This window comes from Hemiscyllium ocellatum, chromosome 6 (genome assembly GCF_020745735.1).
Source record: "Hemiscyllium ocellatum isolate sHemOce1 chromosome 6, sHemOce1.pat.X.cur, whole genome shotgun sequence".
NCBI lineage: Eukaryota > Metazoa > Chordata > Chondrichthyes > Orectolobiformes > Hemiscylliidae > Hemiscyllium > Hemiscyllium ocellatum.
The window spans coordinates 124,959,534-124,977,751 of NC_083406.1; the positions used below are offsets into that span (position 1 = coordinate 124,959,534).

Here is an 18,218-nt window from a genome sequence, read left to right on the forward strand (position 1 = left end):
AACTGGCTGTGTCCTGTGGGAGGATCTGGAAAAGGTGGGGGTCAAGAGGAGCCTTGTTTCATTGACAAGCACTGGTCTGGATTTCACACAGTAACCTCCATAATGTTGGTCACGCTGTCTGATTAACATCTAATTTGTGTGATTATATAACAACTGAATCAGACAGCACGAGGCCATTCAGCCCAACATGCCTGTACTGGTTAATGTGAAAGATGAGTCCAACCTTTCCTCTCTCCTGTAGCCAGAAAATGTTCCACTTTAAGTATTTCTCAGTATCTTCTTGGAAGGTTTCTATTGAATCTGCCACCACCACCTCTACAGGCAGGATCCCAGATCATAGCAAAAGGTGGAAGGGTGGCTCAGTGGTTAGCACTGCTGCCTCACAGTGCCAGGGACCCGGGTTTGTTCCAACCTGTGGATTTGTGTGGAGTTTGTACATTCTCCCCTGTGTCTGCGTGGGTTTCTTCTGGGTGTTCTGGTTTTCTCCCACCCTCCAAAGATGTGCAGGTCAGGGTGAATTGGCCATACTAAATTGCTCATAGTGTTCAGGGATGTGTAGGTTGGGTGCATTAGTCTGGGGTAAATGTGGACTATAGAATAGCGGAATGGATCTGGGTGGGTTACTCTTTGCATGGGCGGTGTGTACTTGTTGGGCCGAAGGGCCTGTTTCCACACAGTCGGGAATCTAGGAACTCGCTGAAGGAAAAATTACATCTCCCTGGTTTCTTGTGTCAGTATTGTTACAGCATTGTTAAAGCAGTAACTATTGTTAAAGCAGTGACTATTGTTAAAGCAGTAACTATTGTTAAAGCAGTGACTATTGTTAAAGCAGTGACTATTGTTAAAGCAGTAACTATTGTTAAAGCAGTGACTATTGTTAAAGCAGTAACTATTGTTGAAGCAGTGCCCATTGTTAAAGCAGTGCCCATTGTTGAAGCAGTGCCCATTGTCACTGACCCTCCCTCCACTGGAAACAGCTTCTCCTTAATGACTCCATCAGAATCATTTATTACTTGTCAACTCAAATCAAATCTCATCTTAACCTGGTCAGCTCCAAACAAAACAACTCCAGCTTCTCCAGTCCTTGCCACATTCACTTCAGAAATCCTTTGTGAACAGCACTGAGGCAGAACTGGAGATAATCCTCCATCTTGATCTGAATCTGGTTGATGAAGGTTCAGCATCACTTTGTACTCTGTGCCTGTGTTTAGGAGCTCGAGATCTGTCAGCCTGTGAACCACTTTGTCAACCCGCCCGGCCACTCGTGCCCATAGAGCCCCAGGTCTCTCTATTCCAGCACTCACAACTGGAATGGCCTTATAGTTTACATTGTCTCTTTGCACACTTATTTTAAATATGTATCACTTCACTCTTCCCTGAATTATATTTTATCTGCCTGACATCTCACCCTTTCACCAGCCTAGCTTTCTTCTCCGTCGGTGTGGCCCTGACCTCCTCCCTCCAATCTATTCCACCTTCCCTGCCATTTGCTAACGTTGAAATGATGCCCATGTACCAGATCATTAAGTGCCATGGCCCTGACTCCATGCCATAGGGATCCTGACTGTGTTCTGCTCTTCCTCCCGCTTTCTGGCCCTTTGCCAACTTTGTGCCTATTCTGTTGCTGTCCCTTTAACCTTTCGTGTGTTAGCTTTGTGTACAAATCTGTTATGTACAACTTTATCAAATACCTTTCGAAAGAGATGGTGAGTCAGGTACTGTTTGTTCTGGCCTCTGTCCTCTGGAAGGACCTTGCCATCTGTTTATGTTGAAATGAGGCTGCAGAACTGGATTTATAAAGCCCCGGGCTTAGGCACAACACTCAGTCTTGGGACAGATCTACCAAGTGACCATGAAGCTGCTGCTGGGAGGATTGTGTCTGTCCTGGGCTGTGGTCCTCAGCTTCTCTTACCCCTGGTAAGTAATGCCTTTGTGCCAAGCTCCTGCAGAGTGTCATGCTGTCAACTGTTAAACTGTTTCCTTACTGAAAGTTAAGGGCCTGCCGTTAACTGACCAAAAAGGTGACTGTGTGTCCACTGTCCATCTTAAAATGACTTATGCCAGGACTTAGCAAAAACATGTGAATTAAACTATTTAAATGCCAAAACTCCTGGGTTTCTTTTGTGTAGCTTCAAACCAAACTATGAGCTGATTCAAATAAATGCACAGAATCGAAGAGCTTGAGGCTGTACACAGGTCAGGAACAAGAGAGAAAGAAGGTTGCTTTTACTTCTGGATCCTTTGCTCCATTCTCTGATTGAGAGTGATAGAGGGGAAGGTAGAAAAGGAGACTGCAGGAGAGTTCTAGGCTACAATTCTAAAGAAAAGGGATTTATTTCTGCTGAAGGATAGTAAATTGAAAGGAGTACAATTAAAAACTTTTCTTCAGAATAAAGAATGATTGAGAATGTGACGATTTGTTCTTTTATTCCAGGATGAAGCACATACCAAACATTACAGAAGATGAGCTGAGCCAGGGACACACCCACCCCAACCATGCAGGTTTGTCTCCACTTGGCTCCTCTCCTCTGTGTCCACCAGGAGGCAATTTACCTCACTCACCTCTGGAGACATGTGACTCGTAATCCCCTCCATATGTGACAGCAATTAGACACTTGATAAAATGTGGAGCTGGAAAGGAACAGCAGGTCAGACATCATCTGAGGGGCCTGTGATACTGTCAGACCTGCCCGAGGGGCCTGTGATACTGTCTGACCTGTCAGAGGGGCCTGTGATACTGTCTGACCCGTCCGAGGGGCCTGTGATACCGTCTGATTTGCTGCGTCTTTTCAGCTCCACATTTTATTGACTCTGAATCCAGCATCTGCAGTCCTTACAATGTTCCAGCAATTACACATTTCTGCTTTCAGCTTTCTCTTGTGTTTTAACTTTTATAGAACATAGAACATAGAAAAATACAGCACAGTACAGGCCCTTTGGCCCTCGATGTTGCGCCGACCCAAGTCCACCTAACCTACACTAGCCCCGCTATCCTCTATATGTCTATCCAATGCCCGTTTAAATGCCCATAAAGAGGGAGAGTCCACCACTGCTACTGGCAGGGCATTCCATGAACTCACGACGCGCTGAGTAAAGAATCTACTCCTAACATCCGTCCTATACCTACCTCCCCTTAATTTAAAGCTATAGATTCACTTGTGGGGCAGGGGCATGACTGGGCAGCCAGCATTTGTTGCCTGACCCTTTGTTGCTTGTGAACTGTCAGAGGGCAGTTGAGAGTCAGCCACATTGCTGTGGATCTGGAGTCACTTGTAGATCAGACCAGGTAATGATGGTAAATTTCCTTCCCTGGAGGAGATTAACAACCAGATAGGTTTTTGTTGAGAATTGACAATGGTTTCATTGTCATCAGTAGAATCTTAATTAGTGTTTTCTTTAGTATTGAAACCAAATTCCACTATCTGCTGGTCTCCAGGACATTAGCTGAGTTCCTGGACTAATAGTCACGCAATAACTTGATGAGGCCATTGCCTACCCTCCTTTGTTGAACATGGCTGTGATTTTTTAAGAAGTGGAGCTCGTGGTCTCTAACAGATATAAACTGATGTTGCTTTACAAATTCCTTTTTGAACCATTTGCATTGGCATTGGTTGTTTTAACCGTAAACAAAGTTGCCCCAGTTTATGGTGGACAGTCTCTGTCTTGTCTCAAGGAAGACAATCTTTCCAAATCTAGCATCACATAACTGGCTCGTGTTTCTCCCTGTCAAAGTCTCCCTTAAATTGGATCCTTTTATGATGATTATTATATCAATGTCCACACGCTGTGTAGCTTTTAACTGATCCTGGCTTATCATTCGTTTCTACATTTAATGCGGCCAGCCCCCTTGTGGGATTTATTGTTGTTGAAAACTGTGCCAGGTGCAGTTTCCCTGGACTATCGCCTGTTTGCTTTGCCATTAGTTGTGGAAAGAAAGCAACATTGAATATGCGCTCTGAGAGTGAGTCTTCAGGCAGTGAGAGTCATCCTTACATTCACTCACTCTGTAGGATAGACCCACCCCATTGGTCCATGGAATCCTAACATCTGAAATCTCCCTCTTTGGTCACTGCAGCCCAGTTATGTATCATTGACACATTGCAATGAATCAGATTACAGCATTCCTTTCCCAATGCTATTGGGTGAGGGCACTCCCACCTGGTCTGAAAGAATCAAATCCCAGTCAACTGAATCCCTGATCTCCGGTAACACCATGTAGGAAGGCAATGAATAAGGACTTTTTCAACTGAATTTGTCAGGCCATCAGTGGGCTCCAGATTCTTGATCATTATGTTTATTTAATTCCTTTCATTAAGTGTTCACAATTTTTTTTTTAGGCTTTCCCAATCGCTGTGATGGTCTGGGATTTGATGCCATCACCCTGGATGAGCAAGGAGTTACCTACTTTTTCCGAGGTGAGATCATAGGCCGTACCCGGACCCAGTTTGGAAGAGGAGTTTTCCCTCGTGGTTCAACTTCCCACACAGAACAAAAAACCATTCACGTTTAGGGGAGATGATGGTGTACTGGTTTGTAATCTAGTGCCAAAGACAGACCTTCTGAGAACATGGGGCCAAAGGTCACCAATAGCAGCTGGTAGAATTTACATTTAATTTGTTAATTGATGGAAAGAGCGTCTTTCAGTGATAGAGACCGTGTAACATTACTGATTGTTGTAAAAACCCATCTGGGTCACTAATGCCCTTTAGGGAGGAGGATCTGCCTTCCTTACCTGGTCTGGCCTACATGTGGCTCCAGACTCTTAACCACCCTCTAGAAAAGCTGAGCAAACTCCTCAGTTCAAGGGCAATTAAAGGTGGGCAACAAAAGCTGGGCTTTCCAACAATACCCACATCCCATGGCAAAACAAAACCAAATCATTTTGTTTATTTCAAAACCAAACAGCATCTGATTCCCAAGGTTAGTAACTCAGCACAAACTGTCGGTCTGTCTGCTTTGTCAGCTTTTGGGAACCAAAACCAATTTAGATTCTGGTTTAAGGTTAGATGCTGGACTAGAAATGGGTCAGTGACAGGGTGACATGAGCCAAACGTCATCCAGTCCTCATTCAACATCTCATTATGTACAGTCCTGGTCACCACATAACCCGAAGGATGGGGAGGTTTCGGAATGAGTACAGATACAGTTTCCCGGAATGTTGTCTAGTTTGGAGGGTATTAGTTATGAGCAGAGATTTGACAAACTCAGTTTGTTTTCACTTCAACATCAAAGCCCAGGCCCAGGCTGGGAGAGGAGTCTTCCCCCATGAAACAAAAGTTGTGTTCTTATGCTGTACCGTTCATTGTTCTCAAACCTTGCTTATGGAAAGAATGGAAAGAGATGGGTAAGGGGGCTTGGTACTCGAGCAAGAAGGTGATGCTGAACTCAGATATGTTTATGCTAATTCAGTCTCAGCTGAATCGCTGGGTTCTGGGTGTCCCCGAATTAAACCATTCTGTAATTGGTGGTCATGGCTCCAGCTCCTGGTTCCTTCCTTAAACCTCTCTGCCTCGCTGCCTCTTTCTCCTTCCCACTTTGTACCTCTCTCTCCCTACCTCTTTCTCCATCTCTCTCTCTCCATCTCTCTACTTTGCTCTGCCCCTCTTTCAGTCTTTGACCAACTTATGTTTAAATATTGCTCCATGGGATGTTTTATTAGATTAGATTAGATTAGATTACTTACAGTGTGGAAACAGGCCCTTCGGCCCAACAAGTCCACACCGACCCACTGAAACGCAACCCACCCATACCCCTACATTTACCCCTTACCTAACACTACGGGCAATTTAGCATGGCCAATTCACCTGACCCGCACATCTTTGGACTGTGGGAGGAAACCGGAGCACCCGGAGGAAACCCACGCAGACACGGGGAGAACATGCAAACTCCACACAGTCAGTCGCCTGAGGCTGTTGAAGTTGCTGTAAAATTAAAAATTGTTGTTAATCTTTGTTATGTACTAGAGCAGAGAGAAAACCTTGATGTTGAGCTTCCTAAAAGTCTGCTTGTGTTGTCTGACAGATGCGTTTCTTTGGAGAGGGTTCCAAGCTCCTGCCCAATTCATCAATGAAACCTGGTCCGGATTACCGGATCACATCGATGCAGCATTCCGGATGCACCATAAAAACTCACCAGAGCAGCATGACAGAATGTTCTTCTTCAAGGTAGACTGATGAAGGGCTTTTTCCCAAAACATCGTTTCTTCTGCTCCTCCGACGTTGCCTGACCTGCTGTGCTTTTCCAGCACCACACTCTCAACTCTGATCACAAAAACCCAGTGGCTCCAAGATTGGCAGTAAATGCTTGCCCAGCCAGTGACAGCCACCTCCCATGGATTGGAGTGGAGAGAGAGATTGGTGAAGAAAACAATATTTGCAAAATCTCAAACACATACACTTCCCACAGATCTTCTCAACTTGTTCAGCAATATTTAATGATTTCAGGGACAAGATTCGATTCCTGCTTTCACTTTCAAATCACTCTTTAAACTCTTCTTGTTTTTCAGGGGAATCATGTCTGGCAATACAATGGCAATAAACCAGAAGGCCAGTTCCTCATTCAAGACAAATTCCATGGAGTTCCGGATAATTTGGGAGCTGCAGTCGAGTGTCCTCAGGGAGAGTGCCAACATGATTCTGTGCTTTTCTTCAAAGGTAAAACCAATCCCTAAAGTGGGACATGACCCTCCGACATTGCGGTACTCCCTCAGCACTGACCCTCTGACAGTGCGGCACTCCCTCAGCACTGACCCTCCAACAGTGCGGCACTCCCTCAGCACTGACCCTCCGACAGTGCGTACTCCCTCAGCACTGACCCTCCGACAGTGCGGTACTCCCTCAGCACTGACCCTCCGAAAGTGCGGCACTCCCTCAGCACTGACCTCCCGACAGTGCGGCACTCCCTCAGCACTGACCCTCTGACAGTGCGGCCCTCTCTCAGCACTGACCCTCTGACATTGCGGCCCTCTCTCAGCACTGACCCTCTGACAGTGTGGCACTCCCTCAGCACTGACCCTCCGACAGTGCAGCATTCCCTCAGCACTGACCCTCCGACAGTGCGGCACTACCTCAATACTCACCCTCTGACAGTGTGGCATTCCCTTAGTACTGACCCTCTGACAGTGCCCACTCCCTCAGCACTGACCCTCTGACAGTATGGCACTCCCTCAGCACTGACCCTCTGACAGTGCAGCGCTCCCTCAGCACTGACCCTCTGACGTTGCGGCCCTCTCTCAGCACTGACCCTCTGACAGTGTGGCACTCCCTCAGTACTGACCCTCTGACAGTGTGGCACTCCCTCAGCACTGACCCTCTGACAGTATGGCACTCCCTCAGCACTGACCCTCTGACAGTGTGGCACTCCCTCAGCACTGACCCTCTGACAGTGCAGCGCTCCCTCAGCACTGACCCTCTGACATTGCGGCCCTCTCTCAGCACTGACCCTCTGACAGTGCGGCGCTCCCTCAGCACTGACCCTCTGACATTGCGGCCCTCTCTCAGTACTGACCCTCTGATATTGCGGCCCTCTCTCAGCACTGACCCTCTGACAGTGCGGCGCTCCCTCAGCACTGACCCTCTGACAGTGTGGCACTACCCCAGTACTGCAGCCTCTTTCTACACGTGTGTTTGCAGGAGATACCACATACCTGTTTGATCTCAGCACCAAAACAGTGAAAGTGAGACCATGGACAGGGACACATCAGTGCACAGCAGCCATGAGGTGGATTGATCGTAATTACTGCTTCCAAGGGTCAAACTTCACTCGGTTCAACCCTCACACTGGCCAGGCATTTGAGAACTACCCCAAGGATGCTCGGAATTACTTCATGCGATGTGAAGGTCGAGGTGGGAAATTAGTTATTGCTCCTGTTATAGAAACATGGAAAGTACGGGCCGGATATTAACTCCAGAACTGGGATTTTATGGACTTTTTCTCTCATCCACAGGCCATGGGAACAAAACTGCAGATCCTTCCATTTATAACCGTTGCAGTAACCGGTCCTTTGATGAGTTTAATGAAGATGAACTCGGCAGAGTTTACGCATTCCGAGGTGAGTATCACATTCAATGGGAATGTCCCATTCAGTTGGTGGCTGAACTTTTGAGTTCAGACAGTTGTCTGCTGCCCTGTACTTTGTGAAATCCTGATTATCTATCTCTCGGTTAAGAGGAATTATTCAACAAAAACGGATGCTGGGAATCGCAAAATGCTGGAGAAACCCAGTGGGTCTGGCAGCATCATTGAATAGAGAACCCAAATTTATCCCTTTGTTAGTGACCTTTCATCAGAAGTCAAAAAAGGGTCAGAGCTTCTTCCTGTGTTTTCTTCAGCCCTGCCAGTGCACATTCAGTGAAGGAAACTGAGGTCCATCGTGGTACAGTATTGTGGCTGCACCAGACTCTTTCAATCCTCACTTGAAGAACAGCCATGAAAGTGGGATAGAAGGTGCATGAGACTTGACTCCAACAGCTGGGAACTCATGGTTTTCAGAATAAAATTGGGAATACCACAGTCAGACAGGAATGTCCGGGAATCTGGTATCTCCCTGATGGTTATTTATTTGTTTATGGGATATGAATGTCACGGGCTGGCCCAGTATTTATTGACCATTCCTAAATATGCAGAGGGCAGTTAAACGTCAACCACATTGCTGTGGGTCTGGAGTGACAAAGATGCCAGACCGGGTAAGGTTGGCAGATTTCCCTCAAAGGCGTTAGCAAACGAGACTTTTTTTTCTGACAGTCAACAACAACTTCCTGGTCATCATTCAATTCTTAATTCCAGATTTTTATTGAATTCAAATTCCACCATCTGCCGTGGTGGGATTTGAACCCAGGACTTTAACCTGGATCTAGACCATTGCCTCCCACCAATTACAGAGATTTCTCACAATGTTGGGCTCGGTGTGGGAGTATTCACTTTCTGACAAGGCTCTCCTCATCCTGGCTGCTTCTTTTGGTCTTTCCAGCCAATGTGTACTTTCGCCTGGACTCCAAAAGAGATGGCTGGCACCCATGGCAAATTCATTCTACCTGGCCATCACTGCACGGCAAAATCGATGGAGTTTTCACCTGGAACAAGAAGATCTACTTTATCCAGGTAAGTAACAGCTCCTGGTCTGACAACACCTTCAGGAATTTCCATAATCTGTCCTCATTAATCTGTGTGTGTGTGTGTGTGTGTGTGTGTGTGTGTGTGTATAAGTGGGATCATGAGTAGATCTCTCAAGTTGCATGGTCCGCTGTGCCATTTCATACAATGCTGGCTGATGGAATGGGTAAAGGACATTGAAGTGTTCAATCTCCAAAACCAAACCCAAAACTTACCAACCTCTACCTGAAATAAACTCAAAGACGGAGTCTCCACAGTCCTCGAGGATACAGAATTCCAGCACAACTCTATCTCCTTTTCCTTCTTGTCTTTCCTTCCCAAATGTCGAATTCCTTTAAATAATCAGCTCCAAGTCCTGATCACCTTGCTGCCATGTTTCTGTGATGATAATTGGGTCATATCCATGTATCATTAATTGTGCTTTCAGATCAAATTATCTTGCCTTTTTTTTGACATTATTCCACTTTTAAGGCGTACTCGATGCTTAGTTTTGTTTCATAGAAACTGAGAAAACAGGAGTAAGAGCTGGCCATTCAGCCTTCGAGTCTTCCCTGCCATACAATCTGATCGTGGTTCGTTATCCGACTTAATGGCCAGTATCTGCTTTCTCCTCCATATCCTTTAGGCTGACATTTCTCCTGTTTTCTGATCTCCCTTGCAGCTTTTCATCTTCCTGTAACCAGCTTAACTGCTTTCCAGTTTGGGTTCCCCCTGAGGTTCCCGTCCCGATGATGTTCAGGTTTAAACCCACCCCAGCAGCCCTTGTAAATCCCCCGTGAGGATATCACTCCCAGTCTCATTAAGCTGGAACCTGTCCAGCTTGTTCCACTTACCTCAGAACCAGTTCCAAAGCCTCTGAAATCTCAGGCCCTCCCTCCTATACCAGTTCTCCAGCCACCCCTCCTGTTCTTCTGATCGCTAGCACATGGCACTGGGAGTAATTCTGAGTTTCTTGCTCCTGAGCTCCTGTTGTTTTAATTTCCTTCCCAACTCTGCCATCCTCCTTCTCCCGGGCTGTCATTACTGGACCATGACCTCTGGCAGTCACACCCCCGCCCCTTCCCCAAAAGGACATCCTGCAGCCTCTCCATGATCTCATTGACCCTGGCACCAAGAGATAAAACACCATGCTGGAGTTACGTTTAGATTAGATTAGATTAGATTAGATTACTTACAGTGTGGAAACAGGCCCTTCGGCCCAACAAGTCCACACCGACCCACCGAAGTGCAACCCACCCATACCTCTACATTTACCCCTTACCTAACACTACGGGCAATTTAGCATGGCCAATTCACCTAACCGGCATATCTTTGGACTGTAGGATGAAACCGGAGTACCCGGAGGAAACCCACGCAGACACGGGGAGAACGTGCAAGCTCCACACAGACACTCACCTGAGGCGGGAATTGAACCCGGGTCTCTGGCGCTGTGAGGCAGCAGTGCTAACCACGCCCACCGTGCCGTTTACTGCACAGGAATGCCTGTCTCATCTCCAATTGCTAGAGTCATAGAATATCGAATTAGAGCTTCAGCCCACCATGTGTATGCTGACCACCAAACACTAAACTACATTAATCCCATCTACTGCCCTTAGTCCATAACCTACTATAGCCTGGTCTTTGAAGTGCTCATCCAGATGTTCTTTCAGTGGTGAGAGAGTACCTGCCTCCACCACTCTCTCAGGCAGTGCCTTCCATATTTCTACTGGAGGGGTGAATTCTCTCAGATCTCCTCTAAACCACTTGCTCCCCACCTTAAATTTATTCCATCTGGTCTTAAACATGTCTGCCATGGGGAAAAGATTCTCATGATCTCCTTTGTCTATACCTTTCATAGTTTTGTATACATCAATCAGATTCCCCCCCACTCAGCGTCCCCTGCTCCAAGGAAAACAAACCCAGCCTATCCAGTCTCTCCTCATAACTGAGCCTTTCCATCCCAGGCAACATCCTGGGGAATCTCCTCTGCACCCTCTCCAATATAATCATTGCCATCCAATATTGTGGCAATCAGAATTGCACACAGTGTTCCATCTGTGGCCTAACCAATGCTTTATAAAGTTGTAACAAGATTTCCTTGCTCTGATATTGTACACCCTGGATGATGAAGGCCAGCTTGCTGTATGCCTTCTTGCCCACCCTGTCTATCCATGCTGACACCTTCAGGGATCTATGGTCTCGTTTCTTTGGTTTCTCGGTATTCCCCAGGGACTGACCATTCACGGTGCATATCCCTCCCTTATTAAACCTTCCAAACTGCATCACCTTACACTTATCAGGATTAAATTCCATCTGCCATAGCTCTGCCCAATTTACCAGCTGATCAATATCAGACTGTAGCTTGAGACAACCCTCCTCACTATCTACAACACCCACCAATTTTCATGTTGTCTACAAACTTACTGATTAAACATTCTTATTCACATCCAACTCATTAATACATAACAAACAGCAAGGACCCTTGTGATACACTGTTGGTCACAGGTTTCTAATCACAAAATCATCCCTCCACCATCCCCCTGTGCCACCTGTCTAAAAGCCAATTTTGGATCCACTTTGCTATCTTGCCTTGGATCCCATGGGCTCTGACCTTTTGGACCAGCCTTCCATGTGGGACCTTGTCAAAGGCTTTACTGAGACTATATAAACCACAACAACTGCACTGCCCTCATCAACCTATTCAGTGACCTTTTGAAAAACATCAATTAAATTAGTCAGACAAGATCTCCCTCTAAAAAAAATCTGTGCTGACTATCCCCGATCAATCTTTGCCTTTCTAGTGATTATTCCTGTCCCTCATAATATTTTGTAATAAATTTCACAACCACAGATGTCAGACTAACTACTCTGTGATTACCAGGCTATTTTCACATTCAGCCTATATCAGCTGTCTGTTCAGAATGAAGCCACTCCCTCCTCATCACACTCTTTTAAACTTGCTGCTTCTTCTCATCAACGCTGTATTTAGGATGAAGCCACTGTTCAAAATACTTCCACGTTTTATAAACTCTGCAAACTTTCAACTAGTCCCCACACACCAAGATCTAGATCATTACTGTTTACCAGAAAAAGCAAGGGTGCTAACACTGGCCCTGAGGAACTCCACGAGAAAACGTTCCTCCAACGTGAAAAACAGTTCTGTTTCCATGTGACTACTGTCCCTTTTATTCCCTGAGCTGAAGCCTGGTCCGCAACAGAGTCATGGGCAAAGTCTCAAATGCTCTGCAACTATCCATGTGCACCACACCAACTGCATGACCCTCACTGACTCTCTCTTGTGTTTACATTGCTGTCTTTCATGAGAAAAGTGATGGACCTTCATTGATGCCCTGGGAACGGTCGATGGGAAGGGCTGCAAAGTTGAATGGAAATGATTTAAAGTTTAACACGATAAATTCTCGATAATTGTTTCTTTGACTTTCAGGGATCACAATTATTCATTTACAAAGCTGAGGCACAGTACACCTTGATTGAAGGCTATCCCAAACCTATCACAGAAGAGCTGGGAATCTCTGGTGCAGGTGTTGATGCAACATTTATATGTCCAGGAACATCGCTTCTCTATGTCATCAGGGGTAAGGCAAATATTTATGTGACAGTGATCTCTGTGAAAAATCTCAATGTAGTCTGTTATTTTAACAACTTCAAGATTACCACATTGTTGAAGGGTTGGTGCTCAGGGAGCACTGCACTGTCTGAAGGTCAGTGCTGAAGGAGTGCCACACTGTCGGACGGTCAGTACTGAGGGAGTGCCACACTGTCAGAGGGTCAGTACTGAGGGAGTGCTGCACTACTGGAGGATCAATGCTGAGGGTGCAATGTACAGTCTGAGGGTCAGTGCTGAGAGAGTGCCGCACTGTCGGAGGGTCAGTGCTGAGGGAGTGCCGCACAGCCGGAGGGTCAGGGCTGAGGGAGTGCTGCACTGTGGGAGGGTCAGTGCTGGGGGAGTGCCGCACTGTCAGAGGGTCAGTGCTGAGAGAGTGCCGCACTGTCGGAGGGTCAGTGCTGAGTGGTGCCGCACTGTCGGAGGGTCAGTGCTGAGGGAGTGCCGCACAGCCGGAGGGTCAGGGCTGAGGGAGTGCTGCACTGTGGGAGGGTCAGTGCTGAGGGAGTGCCGCACTGTCAGAGGGTCAGTGCTGAGGGAGTGCCGCACTGTCAGAGGGTCAATGATGAGGTAGTGCTGCACTGTCAGAGGGTCAGTGCTGAGGAGAGCTACACTGTCAGAGGGTCAGTGCTGAGGGAGTGCCGCACTGTCAGAGGGTCAATGCTGAGGGAGTCCGCACTGTCAGAGGTCAATGCTGAGGTAGTGCCGCATTGTCGGAGGGTCTGTGCTGAGGGAGTGCCGCACTGTCAGAGGGTCAGTGCTGAGGTAGTGCCGCACTGTTGGAGGGTCTGTGCTGAGGGAGTGCCGCACTGTCAGAGGGTCAGTGCTGAGGTAGTGCCGCACTGTCGGAGGGTCTGTGCTGAGGGAGTGCCGCACTGTCAGAGGGTCAGTACTAAAATATAGCAGCTCTTTAGAGAAAATAAAGTAAAGAAGAACAATGGATTGAAATAAAATTAAGTTTAAGTAAAATGTCTTCTTGTTGCTCTCCAGTCACAATGTATCCAAAGACTAAAGTAAAGGCAGGGCAGGCCAGTTCCGCTGCATGGGAAGCATGTCCCCCAGTTGGTGCTAAATGTGACACAGATGGCCATGTGTGCCAGAGTGTCCCTGGCTGCAGACATGTGACCTCTGGCATTGGACTTTGAGTGACAATTTCAGTCACTTTGATGCATTCCCCAGTTTGACAGCTACATCGGTCACATGTTCAGAGACATGGTGAGCCCAGTAGGTGTCAGCATGGAGGCAGAATGCTCATGGGGAAGAGGCAGGTAGTCCATGATATCCACACAAGTACTTCAGGAGTCCTCTGATATCTTCTCACGAACTGTTCTTCCATTTTGCATACTGGTGAGGGCATTGGGGGACGGACAAAGCCAACTTTAGTCACTCACCTGCTGGTCAGCTGGTTGCAGTGCAGAATAACACCAGCATTGTGGGTTCAATAGTCTCACTAGCTGAGCTTACCAGGAAGGATTCTCCATCACAACCTCTCCCTTCACCTGAGGATTGGGGACCATTAGCTCAAACCTCCTGCCGTTGTCTCTGTCTAATGAGAGAGCAGCCATATGGTCCGGTTGGACAATGGTGACCTTATTTAAGGAAGGATTACACAGTCTGTTGCTGTCTTGTTCACATTTAAAGGTGATTATTCTATCTGGGATCTTACCATGTCCAAACTGGCTGCTTCATTTCAAACATTACACGAGGGACTCTACTTTGTAAAGTTCTTCCCTTTTGTAAAGGAATGCATTTACAATGTTCTGAGATTATGAAAGTTGCTGGTTTAAAAACAAAACCTGTTCTTTCTAACCTTACTTCCTCTGTCATGTTGCAGGTAATCGGGTGCAGAGTGTCAATCTGGAACAGACACCCAGAGTTTTAGATAATGGGTTCCAGATTGGTCATTCCCACGTGGATGGTGCTATGTGTAACACTGAGGGCATCTTCATATTTGTCGGCACTAATTACTACAAGTACAGTTCAACAAAGGAGCTTGAAGCACAGACAGAGACCCCAGACCCACACAGCATCAGTGTGGATTTCATGTCTTGTGTACACTGATTGGACAGTCAGGTAGCTGGAGGGTGGGACACTTGCACTGGCTTCACCAGAATACCAAAGGGGGAAGTTTCAGGCGGACACCTGATCACACTGTCCTGAATCACAGCAATTATCACTGCAGCCTCTCCTAAAGTGCAAAGCCTTTCTGCCGAGCTTACTGTGTACAATAAACAACTGGACAATTCCAAGTTCTTGCTGACCTATCACAGCTTTAATAAAGGAACTGTTATTCCACACTCATTGGCTGACTTGAATTATTGACAATATTTTGCAGTCTCCCTAGTTCATGAGCTGAACACACACAGATTCTGCTTCACATGTATCCGAACCTGCCCACTGTTTGAGTGCTGAAGCCTCTATTAATGTGGAATGCCAGTTGCTAGAGCAAAGAAAGGTTCTGGATTAAGGCTCAGAGTGACGTGGACATTGATGTAGATATATTAACAGTGCAGTATTACCAAACCGTAAACAGTGACACCCTCCTCCTCACATCCCTGCTAGGCTCGAGCCCTTGGCTCTTACCCTGAGCATCCAGTCAGTGACTCTCTACCTCCCCTCAATCACCTCAATTATAAGCACCTCAGCTCCAAAAGGCACTGTTGTTTCCTTGCTTAATGACACCAAATCAGAAAACACCCTTTTGTTTTCACAAACCCTTTTTTGTTACTGCTCCTTATTCCTTAGTTCAAACAGGGACAAAAGAGCTGAATTCCAAAGGTGAAGGGAGAGTGAATGCCCTTGACATGAAGGCTGTGTTTGACTGAATGCAGATCAAGGGGCCATAGCAAAACTGGAACCAATGGGGATCAATGAGAACTGTTACAAAGTACATGACAGAAATTCACCAAAGCTGCAGAGACATCACCTTCCAAACCCATGACCACTGCCCTACCTGTAGCTTTGAAAAGCAAAGTTGAAGATGGCTTAATTAGTTACTGCAGATACATAATTATCTAAATTTTAGAGACAACAAGGGGTACGGAGAGAAAGTGGGAATATTGCATTGAGATAGAGGCTAATGCACAAAATATAGAGACATGGGATTGAGTGTGATATAGCAGTTTGGATCAGAAATTGACGAGCTGAAAGAAGACAGAGGGTGGTGGCTGATGGGAAATATTCATCCTGGAGCTCAGTTACTAGTGGGATACCGCAAGGACCTGTTTTGGGTCCACTGTTGTTTGTCATTTATATAAGTGACTTGGATGAGAGTGTAGAAGGGGGGGTTAGTACATTTGTGATGATACTAAGGTCGGTGGAGTTGTAGATAGTGCCGAAGGAGGTTGTTGGTTACAGAGGGACATAGATAAGCTGCAGAGCTGGGCTGAGAGGTGGGAAATGGAGTTTAATGTGGAAAAGTGTGAGGTGATTCACTTTGGAAGGAGTAACAGGAATGCAGAGTACTGGGGTAATGGTAAGATTCTTGATAGTGTAGATGAGCAGAGAGATCTCGGTGTCCATGTACATAGATCTCTGAAAGTTGCCATCCAAGTTGATAGCGTTGTTAAGAAGGCATACGGTGTGTTAGCTTTTATTAGTAGAGAGATTGAGTTTCAGAACCATGAGGTCATGCTGCAGCTGTACAAAACTCTGGTGCGGCCACATTTGGATTATTACATACAGTTCTGGTCACCGCATTACAGGAAGGATGTGGAAGCTTTGGAAAGAGTTCAGAGGAGATTTACTAGGATGTTTCTTGGGTATGAAGGGAAGGTCTTACGAGGAAAGGCTGAGGGACTTGAGGCTGTTTTGGTTAAAGAGAAGAAGGTTGAGAGGTGACTTAATTGAGACATATAAGATAATCAGAGGGTTAGATAGGTGGACAATGAGAGCCTTTTTTGCCAGATAGTGACGGCTAGCACGAGGGGGCATAGCTTTAAATTGAGGGGTGATTGATATAGGACAGATGTCAGAGGTAGGTTCTTTACTCAGAGAGTAGTAGGGGCTTAGAACACATTGCCTGAAACAGTAGTAGTCTCGCCAACTTTCAGGGCATTTAAATGGTCATTGGATTGGCATATGGGTGAGAATGGAATAGTATAGGTTACATGGGCTTCAGATTGGTTCCACAGGTCAGCACAACATCGAGGGCTGAAGGGCCTGTATTGCGCTGTAATGTTCTATGTTCGATGTTCTAAAACATATCTCAAAACTAGACAGCTTTTGTTCTGCTGGGTATTTTGGCCTTCTTTTCTTCTTCTTGGGGGATTCTGCCTCACAGGTTACTGGTCGATAAAGGTATCTTGAAGAGAGCTATTTTTCGGGCAGTCTTTTTATGTACTGGTGGCTTGGCAGTTCTCCTCTCAACTGGGAATCTCCGGTGCAGTCCTTGCATGGGATTTTGTACACTACATTGGTTTTGTACAACGTAGTGTACAAAATCCCATGCAAGGACTGCACAAAACACTACATAGGACAAACAGGAAGACAGCTAACGATCCGCATCCATGAACACCAACTAGCCACGAAATGACACAACCAGCTATCCTTAGTAGCCACACACGCAGCTGACAAGCAACATGAATTCGACTGGGACAACACTACTATTTTAGGACAAGCCAAACAGAGAACAGCCTGGGATTTCCTAGAGGATAGCACTCATCCACAGATTCAATCAATAAGCACATCAAACTGGACCCAATATACCGGCCACTGCAGCAGAGAGCTGGAACTGACAACCGGAAGTGGCAGATTCAAACCACTACAAATGCTGGAGGAAAGATCACAGAAGCAGATCACAGATCTGGAGCGCAGTTACTAGCGGTGTACCACAAGGATCTGTTTTGGGACCATTGCTTTTTGTTATCTTTATAAATGAGCTAGAGGAAGGACTTGAAAGCTGGGTAAGCAAGTTTGCGGATGACACAAAAGTCGGTGGAGTTGTGGATAGTGAGGAAGGAAGTGGTAAGTTACAGCGGGATATAGATAAGTTGCAGAGCTGGGCGGAAATGTGGCAAATGGAATTCAATGTAGCTAAGTGCGAAGTCGTTCACTTTGGTAGGAATAACAAGATGATGGATTACTGGGCTAATGGTAGGCTACTTGGTAGTGTGGATGAGCAGAGGGATCTTGGTGTCCATGTACACAGATCTCTGAAAGTTGCCACCCAGGTAAATAGTGCTGTGAGGAAGGCATATGGTGTACTGGGCTTTATTGGCAGAGGAATTGAGTTCCGGAGTCCTGAGGTCATGTTGCAGTTGTATAAGACTCTGGTGCGGCCTCATCTGGAGTATTGTGTGCAGTTTTGGTCACCATACTATAGGAAGGATGTGGAAGCTTTAGAACGAGTGCAGAGGAGGTTTACCAGGATGTTGCCTGGAATGGTAGGAAAATCTTATGAGGAAAGGCTGAGGCACTTGGGGCTGTTCTCATTGGAGAAGAGAAGGTTTAGGGGAGATCTGATAGAAGTGTATAAGATGATTAGGGGTTTAGATAGGGTAGA

The 18,218-nt window shown here is 46.3% G+C and overlaps 2 protein-coding genes across 2 annotated transcripts in view; both read left to right on the forward strand.

The window, feature by feature from the left end:
* The first annotated feature begins 1,837 nt into the window (after nt 1-1,837).
* LOC132816915 (hemopexin-like) lies at nt 1,838-14,967 on the forward strand. The gene is made up of 10 exons (XM_060826938.1): nt 1,838-1,917; nt 2,435-2,502; nt 4,338-4,415; nt 6,022-6,164; nt 6,506-6,653; nt 7,632-7,844; nt 7,946-8,050; nt 8,969-9,099; nt 12,536-12,686; nt 14,550-14,967. Exons 1-10 carry the CDS (start codon nt 1,853-1,855, stop codon nt 14,774-14,776), a joined length of 1,329 nt encoding a protein of 442 aa, XP_060682921.1. The 5' UTR covers nt 1,838-1,852; the 3' UTR covers nt 14,777-14,967.
* A 2,573-nt stretch (nt 14,968-17,540) lies between these two features.
* Nucleotides 17,541-18,218, forward strand: part of apbb1 (amyloid beta (A4) precursor protein-binding, family B, member 1 (Fe65)) — a 149,147-nt gene continuing 148,469 nt past the window's right edge. The window contains exon 1 of the mRNA XM_060826401.1: nt 17,541-17,619. The gene's annotated coding sequence lies outside the window, so the exon portion shown is untranslated. The remainder of the gene's footprint in view (nt 17,620-18,218) is intronic.

What these genes read in the sequence shown, in the direction of transcription:
- LOC132816915 (XM_060826938.1), top strand. Translation starts at nt 1,853, where the DNA reads ATGAAGCTGCTGCTGGGAGGATTGTGTCTGTCCTGGGCTGTGGTCCTC. An exon ending in CTCAGCTTCTCTTACCCCTG is followed by an intron (nt 1,918 to 2,434) that starts GTAAGTAATGCC and finishes CTTTTATTCCAG; the next exon opens with GATGAAGCACATACCAAACA. An exon ending in CAGAGTTTACGCATTCCGAG is followed by an intron (nt 8,051 to 8,968) that starts GTGAGTATCACA and finishes TGGTCTTTCCAG; the next exon opens with CCAATGTGTACTTTCGCCTG.